The sequence below is a fragment of the Boleophthalmus pectinirostris genome, unplaced genomic scaffold (genome assembly GCF_026225935.1).
Source record: "Boleophthalmus pectinirostris isolate CB_2022bp ecotype Guang Dong unplaced genomic scaffold, ASM2622593v1 HiC_scaffold_16, whole genome shotgun sequence".
Taxonomy (NCBI): Eukaryota; Metazoa; Chordata; class Actinopteri; order Gobiiformes; family Gobiidae; genus Boleophthalmus; species Boleophthalmus pectinirostris.
In genome coordinates, this window is record NW_026571095.1 from 27,555,950 (window position 1) to 27,578,098 (window position 22,149).

The 22,149-nt window shown below is 36.3% G+C and overlaps 1 protein-coding gene across 1 annotated transcript; it reads right to left on the reverse strand.

The window, feature by feature from the left end:
- Nucleotides 1–9,659: 9,659 nt before the first annotated feature.
- Nucleotides 9,660–21,988, reverse strand: rab12 (RAB12, member RAS oncogene family). Its single transcript, XM_020941011.2, has 6 exons — nucleotides 21,594–21,988; nucleotides 18,271–18,331; nucleotides 14,099–14,237; nucleotides 13,073–13,162; nucleotides 12,864–12,968; nucleotides 9,660–11,283 (listed from the first exon to the last, which is right to left on the reverse strand). Exons 1-6 carry the CDS (start codon nucleotides 21,814–21,816, stop codon nucleotides 11,179–11,181), a joined length of 723 nt encoding a protein of 240 aa, XP_020796670.2. The 5' UTR covers nucleotides 21,817–21,988; the 3' UTR covers nucleotides 9,660–11,178.
- Between the last annotated feature and the right edge of the window lie 161 nt (nucleotides 21,989–22,149).

The following is a 22,149-nucleotide window of genomic DNA, read 5'->3' on the forward strand; positions in this document are numbered from 1 at the left end:
GGCCATGCTGGCTATAATCTTTACATATTTACAATTTTTATTTTTTATATATATTTTTTCAATTATACAAAACAAAATAAAACAAAAAACAAACAGAAGAGAAGAGTGCCATTACAATCGTTCAATGAAATATCAATCAAAATGTGTTTATACTATCAGTTTTCAGATAAAGTCCGATCTGATAGGTTTCACATACTCGGTCCATTTCGTCCATGTTTCATAAAATAAGTCCCTTTGGTTCCGGGGGGTGAAAGACAGCTTTTCCATCACACAAATTTCAAAGACTATTTCTATCCACTCCTCTATTGATGGAGGATCCACCCTCAGCCATTTTCTTGTAATGGCTTTTTTGCTTGCTACAAGTAGGATTGCTAATAACTTTTTATCATCATTTCCTCAATTCTGGACATTAACATCTCCCAAGTATAGACACTCAAAGGTAAACATCAATTTAGATCCAAAAACGACATACATATTTACACTTTTAATGTTCACTAATATGTGCTGTCCCGTTACAAATAAATAAAAATAACACAAGGATCATAAAAAAACCTCAAAGAAAATATTCAAAAGTTACATTTGTAGGGCTGCAGACTAAATATACACTGAAAAACATTGATAGTTTAGAAAATGGAAAAGCACAAAAGCCATTAAAGATTCTGTGTTACACAAAACTCATTCCAGTGAACTCAAAATACTCTGCGTCCCCTTGTGATGTCATGCAGGTAGTTTTCAAGTTAACAGCTCCCTGTAAACCCGAATGTTCAAAGTAATTAATTAGATTAAGCTGTGTATACTCAAAGTTTTAGAAACAGTTCTACTAACTTAATTATGTCAAGTTGCTTTTTGAGTAAATTTAATTAATATTTTTTGATTAAAGGGAACTATTGTGTGTATAAGTGAGTGTAACTTAAACACACAGATGACTTAGACTTAGAAGCAAGTCTGTAATTAACAAAATAATATGTAATGTACATTTATTTTATTAAGGAAAAGCCCCTTGAGGTAAGTCACCTCGTTTTTGAGGGGGATCCTTATCATCCAAAGAATACAACAAGTCGCAAAAATACAAACAAGCAAAACAAAACAATACAAAAACAAAACAACATATCTAATAAACAGAAACACAAAACGATAAGACAAAATACATAGACACAGACATTAAACATAAACATAGAGAAACATTAATATAACAACCAAACAGATCCCTCACTAAAAGCAGTCACATTGTGTTTTAAGATGAATGAATAAGTCTTTCTTAAAGATATGGAATGATGATGTGGAGCGCAGAGAGTTTGGCAAATTATTCCAGTCTGATGGTGCTTTGACGCTGAACGCTCTTCGTCCAATGACTCTGGAGGTCCGAGGTACTACAAAGGAAGGATGGTCTAATTGTCTGAGAGAGTATGGTAATGAAAATGGAACAAAGTATTGTTGAAGGTAAGATGGACAGAACAGAAAAATGCATTTAAAGATGAACTGAAACCAGTGAAAGTGCATTCTTGCATTAGGAGGTAACCAATCCAGAGTTTCATACAGAATACAATGGTGAGTGAGATATGGACATTGCAAGATGAATCTACACAAACTGTTGAAGGTGACATACAGAGGACGTAGGTGACAGTCAGATGTATTTTGATAGATAATATCAGCATAGTCAATTATGGGTAGTACAAGTTGTGTAATTATTTTTTTCCTTACCGGTAGAGTGAAACATTTAGCTGAACGGTATAGCTGACTTAAATTACAATTCACTTTGTGTGTGTATGTGTGTATAATGTACTATGTATATACTATAATGTGTAATGTATGTAAGTATGTATGTATGCATTGTTTATACTTATTATATAATATTAGATTAGTAAATTCCCTGATTTTCACGTGGAGACTCTCCTAAGGTGTGTATAATCTAATATATGTATATTCAGTGTTGGGGAGTAACGGATTACATGTAACTGGGATTACGTAATCAGAGTACAATTTATGAGTAACTATATTCAGTTACAGTTACTGTTTCAGTGAGTGGTAATTGGATTACAGTTACTTTGTTGAAATAAATGGATTAGACTGCGGTATTTTCCTGTTTTCACATTTTGGGCTAAACTAGGACTAAACCAGGACTAAACCAGGACTAAACCAGGACTAAACCAGGACTACACCAGGACTAAACCAGGACTACACCAGGACTAAACCAGGACTGAACCAGGTCTAAAAGCAGGACTAAACCAGGACTAAACCTGGTCTAGACAATATGACACTAACAGTAGGGTGGACATAATTTAAGGCAGCAGTGATCTCATATAGAAATAATTTCTCTATCAATAATATTTTTTAAATGCTTAAGTAAAGACAGGGCTTTTTATTTTCTTTTAGCAGATAAAACAAATATCTCATGTTAAGATTTCCTGGTCTTTGCTTCTCTACAGTAAACAGTTCAACAGAAAATTTGAAGAGAACAAACAAGAATTTTCAGGATGTGGTTGTTACATTCATGTTGTTTTCAAAAGCACGACAATATCAAGTAATCCAAAGTATTCAGATTACGTTACTCACGTTAAGTAATTTAATGGATTACGTTACAAACTACATTTTCGGGTATGTAATCTGTAATCTGTAGGGGAATACATTTTAAAAGTACCCTTCCCAACACTGTGTATAATGTGTCTATATGTATAATATCATGTGTTTACAGTATAACATATATATACTATAATATTGATTTAATGTGTGTAGTTTAAAGCTCCTTTTACCGAGGTCAAAAACACACCTACCTTTTTCCTTTCATTCAGCAGAGATTGGCAATTCCAGGGCTGAAATTATCCAAATAATTCTAGTGAAAGCACATGGAGTTTAAAAACACAGTGGAGCACTTCCTGTATTACCATATGACATCACAAGGTGGAACAAGTGTTTTCCATTTCAGAGAAGAACTGAGTCAAAATATGCAGGATTTGTGCGTTAAACATGAGAATGAAACAAAATCTGGATTGCATTTTATGTCAAATTTAGTAATCAGTGACAAATTACACAAACATTTAATGAGCTAAAATTGTATAGAGCCAGTGCATAACAATATTAGACTATCTCTGTGACGTCTCCTAATGGAAACAGATGAAGGAAAACACACAACACACAGACGTAATAAATATAAATGTCTTTTTAATAGCATCTCATTAGTCAAAGAATGCCACAAAGTTATAAATACCACAAGTGTCTTCTTTTACCACAAGCCAAACCGATGAACCAGGCCTAATAATACAAGTAACAGTTTTTCATCATTTCAAAATAAAAGCATTTAAAAGTAGATTTAAAACAATGAGCAAGGCAAAGTTATAGGCCACAGGGTTAGTACACAGGAAAAGTAAGAGTACATTTAGATTTAAAGTGGAACTAAACACGAAATCCACGTTTTTCTTCGATATTAAATTGCGTAAATTGTGTTTGAATCGGGTTATCTACTGTTTCTTGGCATTTTGTGGTAGGTAATTTAAGCGCAAACTACGTTGATTTGCAGTTCTCTCGTCAAAAAATGCGTTTTTAAGTTTGAAATGTTATTGTAGGTGGAGTTTAGGTGTTTAGTTCCACTTTAAATCCAACAAAACAAGACAAAGTTGAACAAAAACTGTTTTTATATGTTAAGTTGTAGCGATAATTATGATGGTTTTTTGGATGGCATTGAAATTAAAGGTGCACTATGTCACTTTTCTTGCATTTATTCATTGTAGATGTGTATTGCAAGGTGAGTGAAACCACAGTGACACTTGGGGGTCAGAATACTTGTGTTTTTAAAGATGCACTAAGGAGCTTTTCCAGTGAAGCCTCTGCCACCTGTTTGCATGGAGATGTTATCACTTTACCTGAAATGTCCCAAAGTATTTCATTAAACATAAGTTACAGGTGACCCTGCCCATAGCAAGAAAATCTGATTAAAGACACAGAAACAAAAACAAAAACAACAACAACAACAAACAAACAAAAGATACACTGAATAACTGAAAACATGCAGATATAAAGTGTAAGTGCCATGCTTTCAAACATTCCAGTCACTTGCTTATCATAGTTGTAAATGCCTGCTCTTGTGGCTGGTTAGCTGGCACACTGAGCAGTTTTTAAACATTTTTTAATTTTTTTTATTTTACATGGTTCTTAATATCTGGGGATTTTGACCAACTAAGAAGCTTGTGCAGTTCAAATGACAAAAATAAAGAACTCTTGAATTGTATGATTTAAGCAGCTGTTTTACTGTATCCATGGCAACCCTAGCTATGCCCGCCAACTAGATCTGAAATGAAATGACCAATGTAACGCTTTTTAGGCAAAATATGGCAGAAAACGCTCCAGAGAAATTTCAGGAGAACGTCCAGTCTCTTCACCGACCGAAACAACAGAGTGGAAAGAGAGAGGCTTAGAAAACGACATAGGAGTCACTTTTGTCCTGAGGGCTGCTACCCTCCTCAAGCTGGATTTGTCGAGCTGAGAGTTTAGTTTGAGCTTTCTATTATTTTTGTACTTCATGTGCTTAAACTACGGACAAATAAAGTGAGATTGAGCGCAAAACCTACCAGAAAAGTTACTTAGTGCACCTTTAAATTAGCAATGACCAATTTTTTAAACTACAATAAGGCACAAAACATCAAAAGTCCTCAGAAGTCAGTCTTAGTCAGAACCATTTGAATCCCTTGCCATTCCCTCTTCACTATACCCACACTGCTACATATAATACAATACAGTAGGTTAAATTGCATACAGAAAACCGAACCAGGAAGCTGATGGTAACATGCATAGCCGAGTATTGCTAAATTTGTGCAGTTAATTGTCCAGCTATAACAAAAAAAAAAATCAGTTTTCCTGGAGTTTTTTCATAAATCAGAACATAAACCAAAAATAATTACTACATTAGCTAATATATATGGTACTTTTCAAACTTTTCGAAAACCATTGCTTTCTATACGATCCTATTGCTTTCTAAAATGTGCGGGGTGTTTACTAACTTCTCCAAATGCTAATATCACATGTAAAGAATACTGCACAACCATTTGAAAGACTACATTACCCATAACCCTCTGCAAATTCTCTCTCAAACAAGGCAACACCGATCATATGTAACAGAAAAACAAAAAACAAAACACAATTTCTGTCGATATTTTGTCATATCTTGTCTCCCAGTTAAGTTGGGATGTCTGTAACTTAAAATAAAAGTGCAAAAATTGTTTATACAGATGTTAAAGGTCCGATATTACGCAAAATTGACTCTTTTAGTGAATTTTTAGCCATGTTATAATGTTGTTACTATCAAGACGTAACCGTAGTTTTGTGTTTTGTTTCATTCACACATGTTTGAGTAACCTTTTATTATTAGTCTGTCTGCGTCTCCAAAGCTCAAAATGCTCTGTTCCACCTTGTGATGTCATGAAGTGGTAGTTTTCAAGTTAACAGCTACCAGGGGAGGGACCAAGTTGTTGTTTTGCAAGTCTCAAGTAAGTTTTTGACCTCAGGTCCCAAGTCAAATACAGTCAAGTCCAAGTTGAGTCTCAAGTCACTGGCTCATAAGTCCAAGTCAAGTCAAAGTCGTCCGATTTGTGCTTCAAGTCAGTTCAAGCCTTTAAAACGTACCAAATATAGCTTTGATTTTTGCAATTTATATTAATTTTAAGCTAATTGTACTTAAAAATGTACTTAGAAATGCACATCTTTCCTTTTTAAATGTCTTGATAAGATCTTAGTGTGAATCATTACAGTCAGAATAGAAAGAATTAAGATTTAAAAGTGCTTAATAAGTTATTTTGTTGTGTAGTCTGCACTGAAATGGAAGGATCATGTCCTATGTAGTTACCTCGATTTTACTGTATTACTGTACTATTTACTGTACTGTACACTACTGTACTGTACTGTATATTACTGTACTGTACTGTTATTATACTGTATATACTGTATTACTGTATATACTGTATATTACTGTACTGTATTGTATATTACTGTACTGTACTGTATATTACTGTATTACTGTACTGTACTGTACTGTACTGTATATTACTGTATGTACTGTATATTACTGTACTGTATATTACTGTACTGTATATTACTGTACTGTACTGTATATTACTGTACTGTACTGTATATTACTGTACTGTATATTACTGTACTGTACTGTATATACTTACTGTACTGTACTGTATATTACTGTACTGTACTGTACTGTATATTACTGTATTTTACTGTATATTACTGTACTGTATGTATACTGTACTGTACTGTACTGTATATTACTGTACTGTACTGTATATTACTGTACTGTATATTACTGTACTGTACTGTATATATTACTGTACTGTATATTACTGTATATACTGTACTGTACTGTATATTACTGTATTGTACTGTATATTACTGTATTTTACTGTATATTACTGTATTGTAGTGTGTATTACTGTAGTACATTTGAAGATACCATCTAACAGTACTTCATTTACATCCAAAGTAACAAACAGAAGTGTGAAGGACATGTTCCAGTTTGTTCCTTTAAGCGCCGCATTTATCAAGGAGCATTTAGGAGAAACAACAAGTCACAGGCCACAAGTCTGAGTCAAGTCCCAAGTCATCGAGCTTCAAGTCCAAGTCGAGTCCCAAGTCTTAGTCCATTTTATAAAGTCAAGTCTCAAGTCCTAAAAATAGTGACTCAAGTCTAACACGGGTCCAAGTCTCCACCTCTGACCACTATCTTTTACCTTTTGTTTAGTAGAGACTGAGTGCTTTCAGTTTGAGAAAAGAACTCAGCCTAAACATAAAAACACACGTGAACGAAACAAAACACAACTCCAGGTCTATTTGTGCTGAGGAAACAACATTCTAACATCAGATCAGAAAACAGCGTAATATTGGCCCTTTAAACGAATTAGTTTTTTCCATATGCGTAATACTGAAAGGCAACGATAATATAAGTTGTCTGAAGTTGTCAGTCATCACTACACCGGGGTCTAGTCATATTTACATCTTTTTAATAAAACAATATGTGCTTTTATTTGTCAACTCTCAGTCTCTTGTCAGTAATAACACGGTCAATCAGCGTTTCTCAAACTGTGGTAGTAGCTCGTGATTTTGTAGTACATCTAAATACTTAACTTCTAATGTCAAAATAATAGCAAAACAATTATTATATGTTTTAAGTGCAAATTGCCATCGTTTAAATGTTATTGCTTTTCCTACACTTCATTATACGACATTTCAGGTGCACTGTGTAACTTTTCTGATAGTGTCCACCAACTGCTTTATTTTATGTCTTTTTTTTTCTGGAATGTTCTACAGTATGGCATTTAATTTAACTATTTCCATGGAGCCAAGCAGGGGATGTCACCAGGCCAAGTTACAGGTCAGATCTGTGGAAAAGTGGACCCACTGACAGGAATAATGCACGTTTTTGCGGTATTTTAAGTAATAAAAATATACTGTAGACCATTCCAGGCAAAGCAATAACATAACCGTGGAGATGAGCAGAAAAGCTACACAGTGGACCTTTAAACTACATGTAGACAAGGTGTCACCAGGCCAAGTTACACGTCAGATCTGTGGAGAGGTGAGACCAAGCGCACAGTAAAGCAATAAAATCACCCATATTGAAATAAACTCTAAGATTCATTCATTCAATTCAAAATGATCACGTAGTTTAATGTCATATATTGAAGCATTGTAACAAAAGCAATAATGTTTCCAGAAAAGGTACACAGTGCACTTTTAAATAGGATGTCAAATATATCGCTTATGCTTAGGGAAAGACTGGTTTGTACTGATTTGTAAGTGTTGGGTATCATTTTCAATTTGGTTTCACTTTTTCCTAGCCCGATTCATCAGCTGGTTTCACTTGGTGGAAACCATCTGACCTCGCAGCATTAGGATTAATTCACTTGACGGTAGGCGGTACTTTTTTTAATTTAACCAATCACTGCTATTTGGTCGTGACGTATGTAAAGCGGCGCTATTGTAGCTAAATGGTATATTATGCTTCTCCCAAATCCCGTAGGAAGAAGGGCAATAACGTGTTTCCCCTTGATAACATTCACCAAACATTCTCTTTGTTCCGGCTTTAAATCCTTGATCTCGGGAATCGTCGCCAACACAGAATGTATGTCTCTTCGCACTTCCGGGGTTTTTGCAAAACGTCTAGTGCATTCTGATTCCTGACCTAGTCGCTGGAGAGAAATGAAATTGAGCGGAGGCACTAGGTAGCACCAGCCTGACTAACTTTTTCCTGTTTTGAACATCTTGCGATCTTAATAAATATTTTAAAGCTATTCATGAATTCATTTTGCATGGGGACAAGAGATAGAAACAACACTAATAATATTTAAAGGTCCTGATTTACGCAAAATTGTTAAAATCGCTAAAATGTTTTTGCCTCATCACAAACACGCCTGGAGTTGCATTTTTTTCTGTTTCTCTACATCTCCAAAGCTCAAAATGCTCTGTTCCACCTTGTGATTACATGAAGCGGTAGTTTTGAAGTTACATCTTTACCTTTTGTTCAGTCAAAATTGGCAATTCCAGGGCTGAAATGATCAAAATGATTCTAGTCAAAGTGTATGGAGTTTAAAAACACAGTGGAATAACATCACAAGGTGGAACAGAGTGATTTCTGCTTGAGAGAATGAAACAAAACACAACTCTGGGTATGTTTTTGACGAGGAAACAACATTATAACAGATCAGAAAATAGCGTAATATGTACACTTTAACTATTACTAAACATAAGTACCAGCACAGTTTGAGAATAACTGACCAAAAAGACGATTACACAAAGCTTTAGACAGCCTTTAAGTTTGACCAAGAGACAAGTAGTTATGTAGTATACATAGAGAAAGAATCTTTATATTTTCCGTCAAAAATATCTTCTCATTAAAATGTGCAACACCCAGCAGAGGGCAGTCTACCTCAAAGGCACCTGTATGAATGAGGTAGGATGGGGAGACATGGTTCAGCTAGTGTTAGTTTGACATAGAAATGAGAGTACAGAGCTCTTCTTTAATATTGGCACCACTGGTAGAATTTAAAGTGATTTATTCATATTTAAACCAGGACTAAACCAGGAACAAAACCCTTAAAACCCACTTTTAATCACTGGCTTTTAATACTGTGTGAGTTCTGTGGTCTTCTGTGTCCTTTATTTATTTAACTTATTTACTGCTATTTTATGATTTTTCTAGTTTTTGCTTTTATTTAGATTTTACTGGTTTTATTGTTTTAGGACTGGTATGACCAAAATTTTTAGCAATTTACCTTTTTGTTTACTTCATTTTATGATTTCTGTGCAGCACTTGGGAAACTGCTTTGCTTATAAAATGTGCTGTAGAAAAAGTGGATTTGGACTAAACCAGGACTAAACCAGGACTAAAGCAGGACTAAAGGAGGACTAAGGCAAGACTAAGCAGGACTAAAGCAGGACTAAGGCAGGACTAAGGCACTAAGGCAGGACTAAGGCAGGACTAAAGCAGGACTAAGGCAGGACTAAGGCAAGACTAAGGCAAGACTAAGGCAAGACTAAAGCAGGACTAAAGCAGGACTAAAGCAGGACTAAGCAGCAGGACTAAAGCAGGACTAAAGGCAGGACTAAGGCTGCCTTAGTCCTGCCTTAAGCCTGCCTTAGTCCTGCCTTAGGCTAAGGCAGACTAAGGCAGGACTAAGGCAGGACTAAAGCAGGACTAAGGCAAGACTAAAGCAGACTAAAGCAGGACTAAAGCAGGACTAAGGCAGGACTAAGGCAGGACTAAGGCAGGACTAAGGCAGGACTAAGGCAGGACTAAGGCAGGACTAAGGCAGGACTAAGGCAGGACTAAGCCAGGACTAAGGCAGGACTAAGCCAGGACTAAGCCAGGACTAAGGCAGGACTAAGGCAGACTAAGGCAGGACTAAGGCAGGACTAAATTTGTGTTAGGCTATGGATGGGTATCATGCCAAAAAAAATACAATTTCAAACTCGATTGTGATAACAAATAGACTCAATAGTTAATGCAGATTCTGATTCCACAATAATAATATACACTGTTTATTTAGATCATTGCTTTGCAAAGACTGGGTCGCAAGAGATTTATTTTTGGGTCACCTTGTCACGATCTGCATGTAGGCCTGCAATATAAAGTTCTGACACATGAGAGAGCAAGTGAGTCAGTGAATCTGCCTGCCTCGAACGAGTGTTTCTAGGCTTATTCCTTTCACTACTATGTATATGTGTGAACTGGAATTTTCTGTGCGCACAAAAATTAAGACAAAGCACAGAAACAGACTGAATACTGCGCCTGATCTGCATGTTGTGCTCTCCTCCTGCACTCGGACTGAAACATAAACAGGCCCACCTATCTCATTAGAAATGCTGAAATGTTAAGACATGTTTTGTATAATTTCTAATCTTTTTGTAATTATTTTATGGACTCTTTGGTTCCAATATTGCTGGTTCAATTGAATGTTGAAAAGAAAAAGAAATGGGCTACATTTAATGTCCAAATAGGCGACTTATGGATCCTTTTTGTTGCTGGTTTAATTACTGTTTTTCATTGTTTAAAACTTGAGTAATACGAATTGTTCAAAAAGACACGATCACTTAGTCAACAATAAAATATCCTCATTAATGTTCAATAATGGTCAAATCCACCTTTATTTTGTGATTTAGATTTTATAATTATATGTATAAAAGTTTGGGAAACACTGATTTAGACAATAAAATGTCATTTTCAACATTAAATCGTAGTACTTTCTTTTATATTACCATGTGGTCTTGTACTTGTTTTAGTATCTGATTGTCGATACTTTAGACAACCCTATTTTGATTTCATACAATTCATGTTTTCCTTAGCATTTATTTTTGTATTTTTGGACCATTGATGCCCATAAAAATATTGTCTAATATAAAACCAATAAAAATAAACTCTATATTGTGCAGTATGTGCATTTAAAAACAATGGATATTTATTTTACTCCTGTTAGTTAAAGTGGTGCAGATGTTAATGAAGAGCGCTGTAGTTACACGAGGAGAGATATATATATATATATAAATACTGCCAGTTAAGTGTGTTGATATGTCGCAGTGTGTCGCCCCCTGCTGGACAAACCGCAAAGTGTATGTGAAGTTCTGTGGGAGTAGGAGCTAGACAGCGGAGAGACAGAGGAGACAGGAAGACGGAGGATTGAGGGAGACTCAGCAGCAGCGCATCCGTGGAGGGGGCAGCTCCGGGGGCACGTCAGGTTCAGGCTGCAGGGACAGGACGCTGTTGGAGAGCTCTTTATTCATCTCCAAAGGCATCTGTCAATTCACAAAGAAAGGTTATGATTACTCTGATTGTCTGCTTTTGCCCTAGTTTGACCATTTCAAGGACCTGTGTTTAAGATTTTGATTTTAAACAGTGGTGGAGGAACAACAAACACCAGAGCAAAACAAATAAATAAATGCATCATATGAAAAAGCTACTTGCATAAAAATATTAAAAGTATTATTAAATAGTCAAATTATGCTCAAATTGCTCAAATTATGAACTTGATCAAATTAAACCCCTCCGTCTTTTCATTAAGTTTCAAACAAAAAACACTTTTACTTTTCAGTCCTGTTAACAAATGTAGTGGAGTAGAAAGTAAAAAGTACCCAGCAATGAAAAGTGTTTAAGTAAAGTTACGCAAGTACAGTACTTTACTACTTTTACCGTATTTTCCGCACCATAGGGCACGCTCTTAAGCCTCCAACCCCATCAAAAAACAACTGCGTGCCCTGTAATTCAGAGCTTCCTATACACGAATCCACTCGGGTGTCCCAGCACGACTTTTCTAAACTACAAAGCTGCACCACCCGCAGCGCACGCAAACACGCACGGAGCAGACAACGACCGCGCAGCGAAAAACACCCACAGACACACTCATCACTCCACGCCGACGAGGAACGAACCGAAAAAGCGAGGGTAATGTGCCACTTCTAGCCACAACTGAACAACTGAGTCACTGCGAACACGCCGACAATCCAGCGGTCAAAGACAGCACCCTCCCTACACGCCACAACTGAACAAAGCCCAGAGTCACCGTGAACGCCACAAACAAAGTCCCACTGACCCATCGAACTGTTGCGTTTTGTTTAAAGTCCAGTGCGGTTTATTTGTGAAAAATTTTCGAAAATAGACCATTCTATGACAGTGCGCCTTCTAATCCAGAGCTCTCTATAGTGCGGAAAATACGGTACTTCGTTAGACTCCACCACTGATTTTAAATTCCATAAACAAGATCTAACCTTGTCCTCAAATACGAACATACTAGTAGATTTTACTGATAATTAACTTAATATAAATCAAAAACTCTAATAATAATAACAATAGTAATATTTACACCACGGGTCTCCAACCTTTTTTCCTCCGGTGAGCTACCTTTACAAAACTAAAATGCCAGAGAGCTACTCGTTTTAGCAGTCACAAGAAATTTTGTAATTACAAGAGCCACAGCCTTAGATGGGAACAGTTATAGGCCTAAAAAACATAGACCATTATCCATTTATTAGTGCAGAAAGTAAAGTTAGGCATGAAAATTATGCACCAACAATTTTATTTTATTTTATTCTACTTGGAAGGAGGTGGAGAGCTACTGATGGCTCCAGAACTACAGGTTGGAGAGTCCTTATTTACACTACACAATTCTCAATGTTTCCTGACCACAGTGACAAATATCATAATCATATCCTTCACTATCAAATAAAAATTGTAGTGTACGATTTGATGTTATGATTCTTACATCAACGACAGCCTTAAGGAAAGCGTGTAAAAAGAAGAAGAGAAAATATGTTAAGAAGCAAAACTGTTCTTTCACTTCCAATCTTTGAATGAGGAGATGAAATAATGAAATACTCACTTTGCTAATAATGTCATCCACAAGCTTTAGGAAGATCTCGTCTACATTAAAGTTGTCCTTGGCGCTGGATTCACAAAAACGCATCCCACTTATTCTCGACGCAAACTGGAACACACAAGGCCAAACGTGTTTTACATGTAACCTGAATTGTGTGAATGAAGAAAAGTATTTGAGAAACATGCAGTGTATGTCGCATGTGTGAGATTTACCCTCTCGCCCTGCTGTTTGGAGATGACCCGGTCCGATTCACAGTCCAGTTTGTTCCCGACCAACAGCAGCTCTGCGTCCTCTGAGGCGTACTGTCACAGACACAAAGGAGGGAAACATTAAACAGACGTAAACTCATACGATAGACATATGTCCCACTTTAAATCAAACTGTCCTGATTTCATGCTGCTCGTTTCGTCCAATAGATCTCACATAAACACATGGCCTACTTTAGAACAGTCTTGAATATCAAAGTCCCAGATTAAACCAAAAAACAAACATCTATTCACTAATCTCCTCGTTTCATAGCTAATATTGTAAATAAATAGTAAACAGTCACATTTATATGGCTCCTTTCCACCTTCAAGACTCAAAACATTTTACATGAAGTAACTACTCACTAGAGATCTGCGCGGGACTGAAATTTCCATTCCAGCCTGCTCCCGACCACTCCCGCAAAGAATTGTAAATTTAATTCCCGCTCCCGTCTAAATCTGCGAAATTTTGTCCCGCTCTCGCCCGCAAATCCCAAGATGGGGACATTTGCTTTCTTAAACTCTATCAAACGCCGAGAAGTGGAAAGGAATTGTCTAAAATGTGTGTGAGATTAGACCACATCCTAAAGTTTAGGCTGCTTAAAAATGTTTTATTAAGGCCAAATAAAATATCCAGCACACATTCCGTAAATTAGGCATATATTAATCGTTTGTAAATTTTACTTTACACTTATATTTAGTTTGCGGGACTGCAGTTTATCATCCCACCTGTCCACTCCCGTAATGAGCTCCTCTACCACTCACCCATTACAGGCACATTCATACATTGGTGTATGCAGACACTGGGGGCGAAGAAGGTTAAGTGTCTTGCCCAAGGACACAATAACAGCATTTATCTTGGAGCGTGATTAACCTACCCAACCACCAAAAAAGTGTGCTCAAGGACACGACGACAGTGTACAGAGAGCAGAGAGGGGATCAGACCTGGCCTTTCCTGTACATAGAGAGTGGTGTGTAGCTCATGTTGTGTACCTTGTCGATCATCTTCATCCACTTGGCGAGGTCATCAAACGTCTCCTGTTTGGTGATGTCGTACACGATGACGATTCCCTTTGCTCCTCTGTAGTACGCCGACGTGATGGAGTTGAAGCGCTCCTGTCCCGCCGTGTCCCTGGGAGAGGAAAGAAAGATTCACTATGTCAAGTTCTGATAATGCGCGATCATCATCAGGTTGCTTGGAGAGGTTATTGCTTTGTCTGGAATGTTCCACAGTAGGGCTTTAAACATTTCTATTTCATTCAATATCACTGTTTCAATAGCTAAAATATATATGAAAAACATACACTCTTAGATTACGTTTACAGATAGCTGGGTATGTTGAAAAACGAACACTTCCCTCCCTCTGTTTTCCAAAATAACATTGTGCACACAGCATCGTTTTCAAAAAAGTTTTCACATCAACCCACATAAATACGCCATCGAGCGCCATTATAACTGCGCCAAGCCTCTGGGCAGCACCTGGATTAGATTCAAACTTTGTTCCTTGAAAAACATGCATTACTGAGCGGGCGTGAAAAGTGTTTGCACCAGAAGAAATGCAGCTACTGTTCTGAATGCTCCATCATCATCATCATCAGAGCAAAAGGGAAGCATTGGTTCCACTTTTGGTGCGTCAGCTCCTAAAACTCAATTTATCTCACTTTAGATGCAAACGTCAAACCGTAGTTTTCCAGAATCTTCACTCTAGCCAGAGTTTTTAGAAAGATTCTGTAAAAGATGGGTACAAACGAAGGGAAATGTCTAATTTTTTTAAAAAATTCCCCTTAATGGCTCGCCTCTTCACACAGATGTAACCTGTAACCCGCCTGGCGTCTCCATGGAGATAAATATATGTTATGCCAATCTATGGAACATTCCAGGCAAGCAAGTGGTGGACTCTCCACCAGAAAAGTTACAGAGTGTACCTTTAACAAATCTAGATTTAGTAAGAAATGTTGTCAAATACATAATACTTTTAACACATGATGCACTGGGGGGAAACTGTGAATGGAGTGATGTGATTAAAGCTTAATTTTGACAAGAATGTGGTGAGACAAGAGAGCATTATGTGGAACACAGAGCATCTAAATCCACAAATTAGATTTTTCTATTATGAGTAAATCTACTACAAAATACTACAAAGAAGTGACACACATAATGCACACAAGCCTAAAAAAATAATGCATCAAATGATCTGAATATAGAGGGTCATAAATAATAACAACATAGTTACACACAAAAACAGCAACATGAAGACAGACAAAAACTCAATACTCAATATAAAACAAACAAAAAGCCACAACAGCAGAAATGTTTGCAATGAGGCAGTGAGGTTACTGTACCTTGAGTTAGTTTAGTCCTTTCCCAGTGACTCAGAGTCTTATGGCTTATGAGGCACAGCAGACAAACACACAGTGAAGTAAAGATGCATGTGATGAGACATGGAAACACACAGCTTTAGCAGTACTACAATAGTATTAGTAGTAGTAGTATGCTGATAGTCATGTGGTGAAAGGAGCAGAAGCAATATGGAGTTCAACAGTGACTGTCCATTAAGTTCCCGATGCAAATTCCCCATTTATTTTTCCCATAAAAAATAAAACAACAAATAATATTAAAACTTTAAGAGCAGCTTGGAGCTAATCGGCTGCATGGTAACTTTTAAATCTGGTATATCCGTTTCTGAAACTTAATAAACTGGTTAATTGACACAGTGTCTTTTGGGTTGTTTATTAAGTTAGCACACAGAAAGTTATTGAAGTGGTGACATTTAGAATTTTATGGGAAAACTGAGGGGGATTTTTCTTCTGGAGCCTCAGTGGGCTTCAGAGTGGGCGGGACTGTTGAGCTGGGTGGATAAAATGGACATGAAAGAACGCTATTAGAGAAGTAAGGATGAGACAATATCATGCACAACAAAATAAAAATGCCACAAACTAGAATATCCCACAGTAGAGCATTAAAGAGAGGGTATTAAACTTCTATGGGGTATTAAATGCTCACAAATAACACACTAGTATTTAGAGCACAATGTTAACTTTTGTTTTGAAATGCTGTACGTGTTAATACATTTCATTTTTGTTTTTGATGACTCCCCCTCCCTTGGCTCACTCAGCGCTAAGTCACTCCCCCTTCAGAGCGGCATCACATCTACAGCACATCGCACCAGGTTTGTGAAGTTGTATTGTATTGTTTTATATCATGGTTTTGTGTATTTGCGTAACATTGTCGTGTCATAGGCTTGTGGGCGGAGCTTTAACAGAGACAAGACATGAAACTGGATGTACGTGAACGAGACAAGACGAGATTCTGAGATTCCTGATGTTTATAATAATCCAGTTACAAATTTTGGCCATTTTTGCATTTATTTGTTAATATTTCTATTGTCATTGTACTCTGCGTTTTGGAACGACAGTTTCTCCAAAAATTTTACTCACCAGTACTTAACTTGTTTTTTATCCAATCCAAATGTAAAAACATGAGGAAAAAATCTCACCAGATAAGGGTTGCTCGATTATGGAAAAAATCATTATCACGATTATTTTGGTCAATATTGAAATCACGATTATTCAAACAATTATTTTTAGATACACGATGCATTTATTCAGCATTTCTCTCTAAAAAAAAACAACAACTTTGATTTTTGATAATTTACACAAAACTTTCAAACTGAAAATAAATATAGGCTTTGGACAGAATCGTACAGCTATAACCGTAACAAGGGTTCAAATAGTGCCCAGGAGAGATCGCTAAATTACTCAAACATGCATGGATGAGATCTAAAACCTCTTCAGGTGTGTTTTTGATGAGGGAACAATGTTATAATAATAGGAAGCTTCAAAAAACATATTGTATATTTTGTAAATGTATCACAGATTTTGCAATATCCCCTCTTTAAACGTACTAGAAATGTTACACAGTACAGCTTTAATAGAATGCAAGATCTATTAGGGTATCTGATTTGTCTAGTTCTAGGTCTGACTTTTACAGTCCATGTAAAAGTAGGTGTCTAGATGTTTTTGTAATGTAGTTAGCGGCTTATTCGAGTCACAAGACAGGATGACATCTCTAATCATATTAAAGTGTACAAAATCTGCACAGAAGTTTTGGTGTTTCTCCAAGTCACAGAAATGAATCATCTGCGCCTCATGGGTTTGAAAATGAAACATTTCTATTTAGTTAAAAGGTAGAGTATTAAAGATCAGATACTAAAACTGGTATCGAAACTGGATGCTCATTAAAGTAGGCATAGATGTAAAAAAGAAGTCACATTCACGCGACAGAAATTAACCTTTCCTGAATAGTTTTAGAATGATATTGAGCTGTATCAGAACAAATATAAGAGCACATAGATTAGTTTACGCCCATGGACCACTATGAAACCTACCTGGACCACTGAGGGATTACACAGATATAAGACTACATGGAAATATAAAACCACATTTTATTACTTTTACATCAGGGGTGTCAAACTGAAATTCACAGAGGGCCAGAATCAAAATCATCAAATCTAAGTCTTGGGCCAAACTAAATATTTAATGAAAAATTTCAACAACATCTGCATGTTTTCTCCTCTTTTGACATAAGGAATGTTAAACGTTTTCTTATTAAAATAAATGTTTAATAATAGTTTTGCTTAAATATTGAATCTAGAACAAGCAGAATATAAAATAATAACAACATTTTTAATAAATAATGTCTCTGTAGCCGGCGGGCAGCTCTAATAAATATTTGATCTTGCTGCCAAAATAATATATTCCTTAGTATTGAAGCAAGTTTGAAATGTTTGTATTGTACCAACCCAAGTTAAAGATGCATGCTGATTGTAAAGTGATATCCCTTTGAAGGGGAAGTGACATAGTGCGGGAAGTAAAGGAAGAGGGAATTTCAGAGTGCCAAAAACAAAACTGAAACTCATAAAATATGTTAATAAGTTGTTTCTGGCAAATAAACCATTTTCAAAACAATAAAAGGTAACATGGTGATCTAAATAAGTTACGTGTTAGCAGTAAATACCCCAGGGAAGTGAACCACTTTTGTTTTTCATGTTTCTTAAAAGTAAAAATCAGATCAAATCACAGTGTTTTTAAGTCCACAGTTGAATGTCTGGTTTCGAAGGACAGAGGAAGTGCGCTACATAAAAAGGACTTGTTTCGTTGACTCACCATATCTGTAGCCTGATCTTCTTCCCTCTCAGCTCCACCGTCTTGATTTTGAAGTCTACTCCTGTGGGGAAAAAAGAATGAATACAGGCATTCAAAACAAACCAGCAGTGTTTATTCAGCAGCTGCGAGAAATCTCTGTTGCTTCTTCCGAAATTGGGTCAATGTAAGAGTTTAGTTTATACTGGCTTCTTGGTGTTAGTACTAGGGTTGTCGAAAATCAGACAGTAATTGATACAAAAACTACTATAGAAACTAGACACTCATTTGAGCATGTATTGATACTAAAAAAGTCACATTCACAGGACAGAAATGAACTTTTCCTGAATAGATTTAGAATCATCTTGAGCTGTATCAGAACAAACATAGACAACATAAATTAGTGACAAAACTTGGACGACTGAGGGATTACAAAGATATGAGACCACATACTAAAAGAAAGTACGAAGAAATTTCAGATTGAGTTGAAAAAGTCCTGTATTAGACTTCATATCATGCTGGTTTTGACCTGCCTTAGTCCTTGGTTTTGCCCAATGTTTAACAAATATTTGTCCTGGACTAGGGTTGGACAAAATACAATTTAGACAAGATGAGACAAGATATGAAACTGGACGAATGTGAATGAGACAAGACGAGATTTTGGCATTGTTTATAATAAATAAATTGTTCAATCCAGTTCCCAATTTTGGCCTCACCATTTTTGCATTTATTTTAGTTAATATTTCTACTGTCGCTTTTTGGGACTACAGCTTCTCCAAAAATTTTTCTCACCAGTACTTAACTTTTTTTTTATCCAATCCAAATGTAAAAACATGGGGGGAAAATCTCACAAGATTAGAGCTGCTCGATTATGGAAAAAGTCATTATCAGGATTATTTTGGTCAGTATTGAAATCACGATTATTCAAACGATTATTTTTTAGTTACACGATGTATTTATTCCGCATTTCTCTCTCAAAAAAAAACACTTTGTTATTGAGCATTTATGCAAAACTTTCAAATTACAATATGTACCTTAGAGGAGTTTTGTGATGTATAAGACATAAAATGAATAAAACATACTTTGAACATGAAATAAGGCATAGAAAAACATAAATGTATCCAAAATAAATTATATATCCAGCTGTTCTACAATTTCTATATTTAAAAAGTAAAATAAATATACTTATCTATATTTAAAAAAATCCCAAAATAAACTTTGTTGACCTTTAAATCATTTCAATGTGATATGATTTTGGAGATCATTTGACACACAAATTGAAATCGCGATCAAAATTCAATTAATTGCACAGCCTTACACAAGATCATTTTCAGCATGTGTGCACAATTTCCTGGCAATTTTGTCTCATGAAATCGTGTCCCATCCCGATCCTGGACTAGACATTGTTCAGTCCAAGTGTCGTAGTGATACTCAAAGCAAATGGTGCTCATAAAACATTGATACGAGATTGAAAAAAAACTGTTAAAAGTGTTGTTATTCCCACGTATTGCTAAAAATGTGACAATAACCAGATTAAATATTTATTTCCACACCTCACTACCTATATCCTTCACCTCTGACAGCAGTAGTGGAGCGCAGTGACACAGGAATGACAGTTCAGCAGCTGCCAGACTATTTTGGGAGCCAACACAGTGACTCTGCGCTCTCTGGGCTGTTTACACACAAACACCACGGCTCCAGGCTCTTGTGTACATTAAATATTACAGCGTTGTAGTAGGTCAGACAAGTTTCAACTTTAAAATCAACAGGAGCCGTAGCTGAAGTCAAGAAACAAATCACAAAAACTGCAATTATTTATGTAATTGATTATATTGTTTACAGTGGATATTCTTATGTTGTTTACTGAAAGAAAATAAAACTGTGAACTATTGTGTGTTTAGATTTCTACAAACACATTCTGAAATGAAACTGAATTATTGTTTCTGTTCATATTCCAGTCTTTTCTAAAATAATCGCCTGAATGTGTTTGAACTGAGCACTCTGTACAGAATGCAGCTTTAACAATCACAATACTTGTCAGAAAATATTGCAATTCGATTTGTTTCCTAAAACTGTGCGGTCCTATTCTCTATGTAAGGTCTTTTTACATTAATAAGATGTTTTAGCCTTCAGATTGATGTGGATGTGCTTTATCTCTGGCAGTTTTGTGGTTTTCAGATTCAAGAATGTGAAGACGTCATACTCTCAGATGGGGGCAAGAGAAAGTTTTTCCTATTCATAACATTGTACTTTTCCCTGAAATATCTAAAAGGTAAATGCACAAATATTAGTGACTAGACACATTATCGTCCTGTAATTAAGGTGACCAGACCCAGGAATTTACCCGGGAAAGTCCCAGTTTTGAGCCATGTGGCCCTGTCCCAGCAGATTTATCCAAAACCACTGATTTGTCCCAGTTTAATACAAAAAATGTCCCTATTTTTGACAAATTTGGTCCTGGTCAGTAAAGAGAGGCATAAATTGTAATTTATTTAAGTAAAATACAGAAAAGTGTACTTAAAAATGACCAAAATGCACAGAAAATGTCACTATACTGGCTCATATCTTAGTCGTGAATGGGCCGAGTGCTTAACAGTTTTCCTTAATTACGCACTCGTTTCACAATTTTATTATTACAAACCACTCCAAACCGAGAGTGTCCCAGTTTTTTATTTTAAAAATCTGGCCACCCTACCTTACTTAAAACAATAAAGTGCATTTTAACTATATTACTTCTAAAGCTGTGCAAAAATACTGAAATATTGACATACTGTATTGTTTAATTTGATGATACAGTATCAATATCATGGGCTGCTGTATTGATATATTGCCAAGAGAATTTTTAGGTATAATTTACTAAATTATTTTGTGTAAAAACTACAACTGTGTTGACATTTTCACAGTTTTGATGGATAATTTTTTTTTAATACTTCTACAAACTTAGTGGGCTTAGTAGACTTTAGAATCACAGCCTTTATTTCACTGAACCGTATCGAACTGATCTGAAATATATTGTATAGAATTGCATTGAATTGAAAGCTCACTGTATTGACACTGTATGTATCGTATGGACAACTTCGTAGTGATACCCAGCCCTAATTATTTCTACTTGCCTTCAGTCTGTATTAAATGTTATTGGCAGACTGAATATCAGGGTTTTGATTTTGAAGTCTGCTCCTGTGGGGCAAAATAATGAATACAAGCATGCAAAAACAAACCAGCAGTTGTGGGGTATCTGTGTTGCTTCATCAGTAATAATTAGGTCAGTGTAACATTTGTGATGCCATCTGAACCCAGCAGCAGCCTCAATAAACTCAACAAAACAAAATCACGGTTTAAGATCTCACCTACGGTCGACTTGCAGGCTTCACAGAAAGTATCCGTGAACCTTTCCATGAGACTAGTTTTACCCACTCCCCGCGCTCCGATGATGATAATCTGCAGTTTAAAGTCAGCGGGTCTCGGAGGCACCTTCCTGCGGCGGGACTGCGCCCCCAAACCGGGAGAAGAGTTCCCCGAGCCTCCGCCACCTCCGGCGGCCCTCCGCGCTATGTCATATCTGTGATCCATCACAAAGCGCACATCTGGGACAAGGCTACAGTCAAACACAAAACAACACTGTCCTGGGTGTTTAAAAAATCAAACTTTTCCTGTTCTTCTGTAGAAGTTTGTAAAGTTTGTCACACGCAGAAGGTTGTTGTTCAGCCATTACACCATGACGTCACCGTCCGTACGATAAAACACTTCCGTTTCCGCTCGTTTATCGCAAACAGACGCTTTGACATTGATTTAAATCTTCATATCAGTCACATTTTGCCTTCATTTTAAATATATTGTGTTATTAATATATATTCCCGTTATAAATGCCACTTCGTTCGTAAGTAAACCGCACACAAGGTACGA